The sequence below is a fragment of the Trypanosoma theileri genome (genome assembly GCF_002087225.1).
Source record: "Trypanosoma theileri isolate Edinburgh chromosome Unknown TM35_Tth_29_V1, whole genome shotgun sequence".
Classification (NCBI taxonomy): Eukaryota; Euglenozoa; class Kinetoplastea; order Trypanosomatida; family Trypanosomatidae; genus Trypanosoma; species Trypanosoma theileri.
Genome location: NW_021639871.1, coordinates 242,368 through 243,824, shown reverse-complemented (window position 1 = coordinate 243,824; position 1,457 = coordinate 242,368). Strand labels below are relative to the sequence as shown.

Below are 1,457 nucleotides of genomic sequence, written 5' to 3'. Positions count from 1 at the left end.
TATATATATATATATATACTTCCATTATTGAGATATGCCTCCAACCACACAGGGTTTTACGCCATCTTTGCCTTTCCATTATCCAGCACTGCCCCTGTCCCTGCTGTTCGCTTCTTTGGTGTCAAGTAGGAATTCACAAACATCACTGAGAAGAGATATAGATAACTCACATACATGAGAAATCCCATACGAGCACTGGATTTGGATACATGACACCTCTGCCCACTCTCTGCTTCTGCTGGGATTAGATATACACTGTAAAGAGAATACCCAGTTACTCCTGTTCCCACCACCATTTGTAAAATTTGCATCATTGTGATAAGTGGGGCAACTTTACGCATTGTCTTTTTAAATCCACATGCACACATGGCAAAGTAAAAGTACATAATGAAATGAACGGTTAAATTCATAGCAGCAAAGATAATCATTGTACTGACTCCATCATAATACGTATGCCAAGAGAAAACTAATACCGTAACATGATGATACCAATGAAGAAATGGAGGTTGTTTCCCTTGTAAAATTAATAATATCGTATCCACCAATTCCGGTACCTTTGAAAGGACAAACATACCAATCCAAAAACCAACATAAGAAGAATAAATCATATTATCATTCTTATCACAAATGGCATGCATAAATCCTTTATGATAGGCATTCTGAACTAATGCTGGGACCACCACAATCATACCAAAAAAGGAAAATGAGGAAAGAATGAAATTCCACACAATAAAGAGAAATGTTAATAATGGTGAGGAACTGATCCGCATGGATTCCCCATTCAATCGCCGGACCAATGCGGGTCCTTTCCATACAAAGGCAAGATAGATAAAACTGAGATATCCAAGAATATCCACATTGTCTATCATGAGTTGACGAACGGCATAGCCATCATAGCTCTCAACATATGGGAACATCTCTGATGATTGTGTATACACTCGGTGTGGATTCCTTATTTATTTATTTATTTATCTTATTTTTTTTCTCTTCTTTTCCTTTTTCCTTTTTTTTTTCTGTATTCTTCCCTATTTTAAGTATGATGGGGGGTTGGTTGGTGAATTTCTTTTTTTTTGGGGGGTTTTCCATTAATGAAGAAAGAATAGGAGAAAAGAAAAGGAAAGAAGAAAAGAAATCATTATATACATATAGGCATTATAAACACATTTTCTTTTTGCAAATAAAGTATCTTTTAATTTTAATTTTATTTCTTTATATATATATATATATATATATATATATACTCAATAGAAAGGAGAGAAACCAACAACAACAACAACAATAACAACAACACCTTCTCTTCCTTCTCCTCCCTCTTCTTTTATTATTATTAGTATTATTTCCCCTAGTTTAAAGAACTATGTAATAGATCTATGCAGAGAGAACTACTCATGCATTCTTGGGAAACACGAATTAAATGAAAAAGAAGAAGGAAAGAATATATATATATATATATATAT

General features: G+C 33.7%; 1 protein-coding gene across 1 annotated transcript; it reads right to left on the bottom strand.

The window, feature by feature from the left end:
* Positions 1-56: 56 nt before the first annotated feature.
* Positions 57-917, bottom strand: TM35_000291870 (fatty acid elongase; the record flags this gene model as incomplete). The annotated part of the gene is made up of 1 exon (XM_029028344.1): positions 57-917. One exon carries the CDS (start codon positions 915-917, stop codon positions 57-59), a length of 861 nt encoding a protein of 286 aa, XP_028880371.1.
* Positions 918-1,457: the final 540 nt, after the last annotated feature.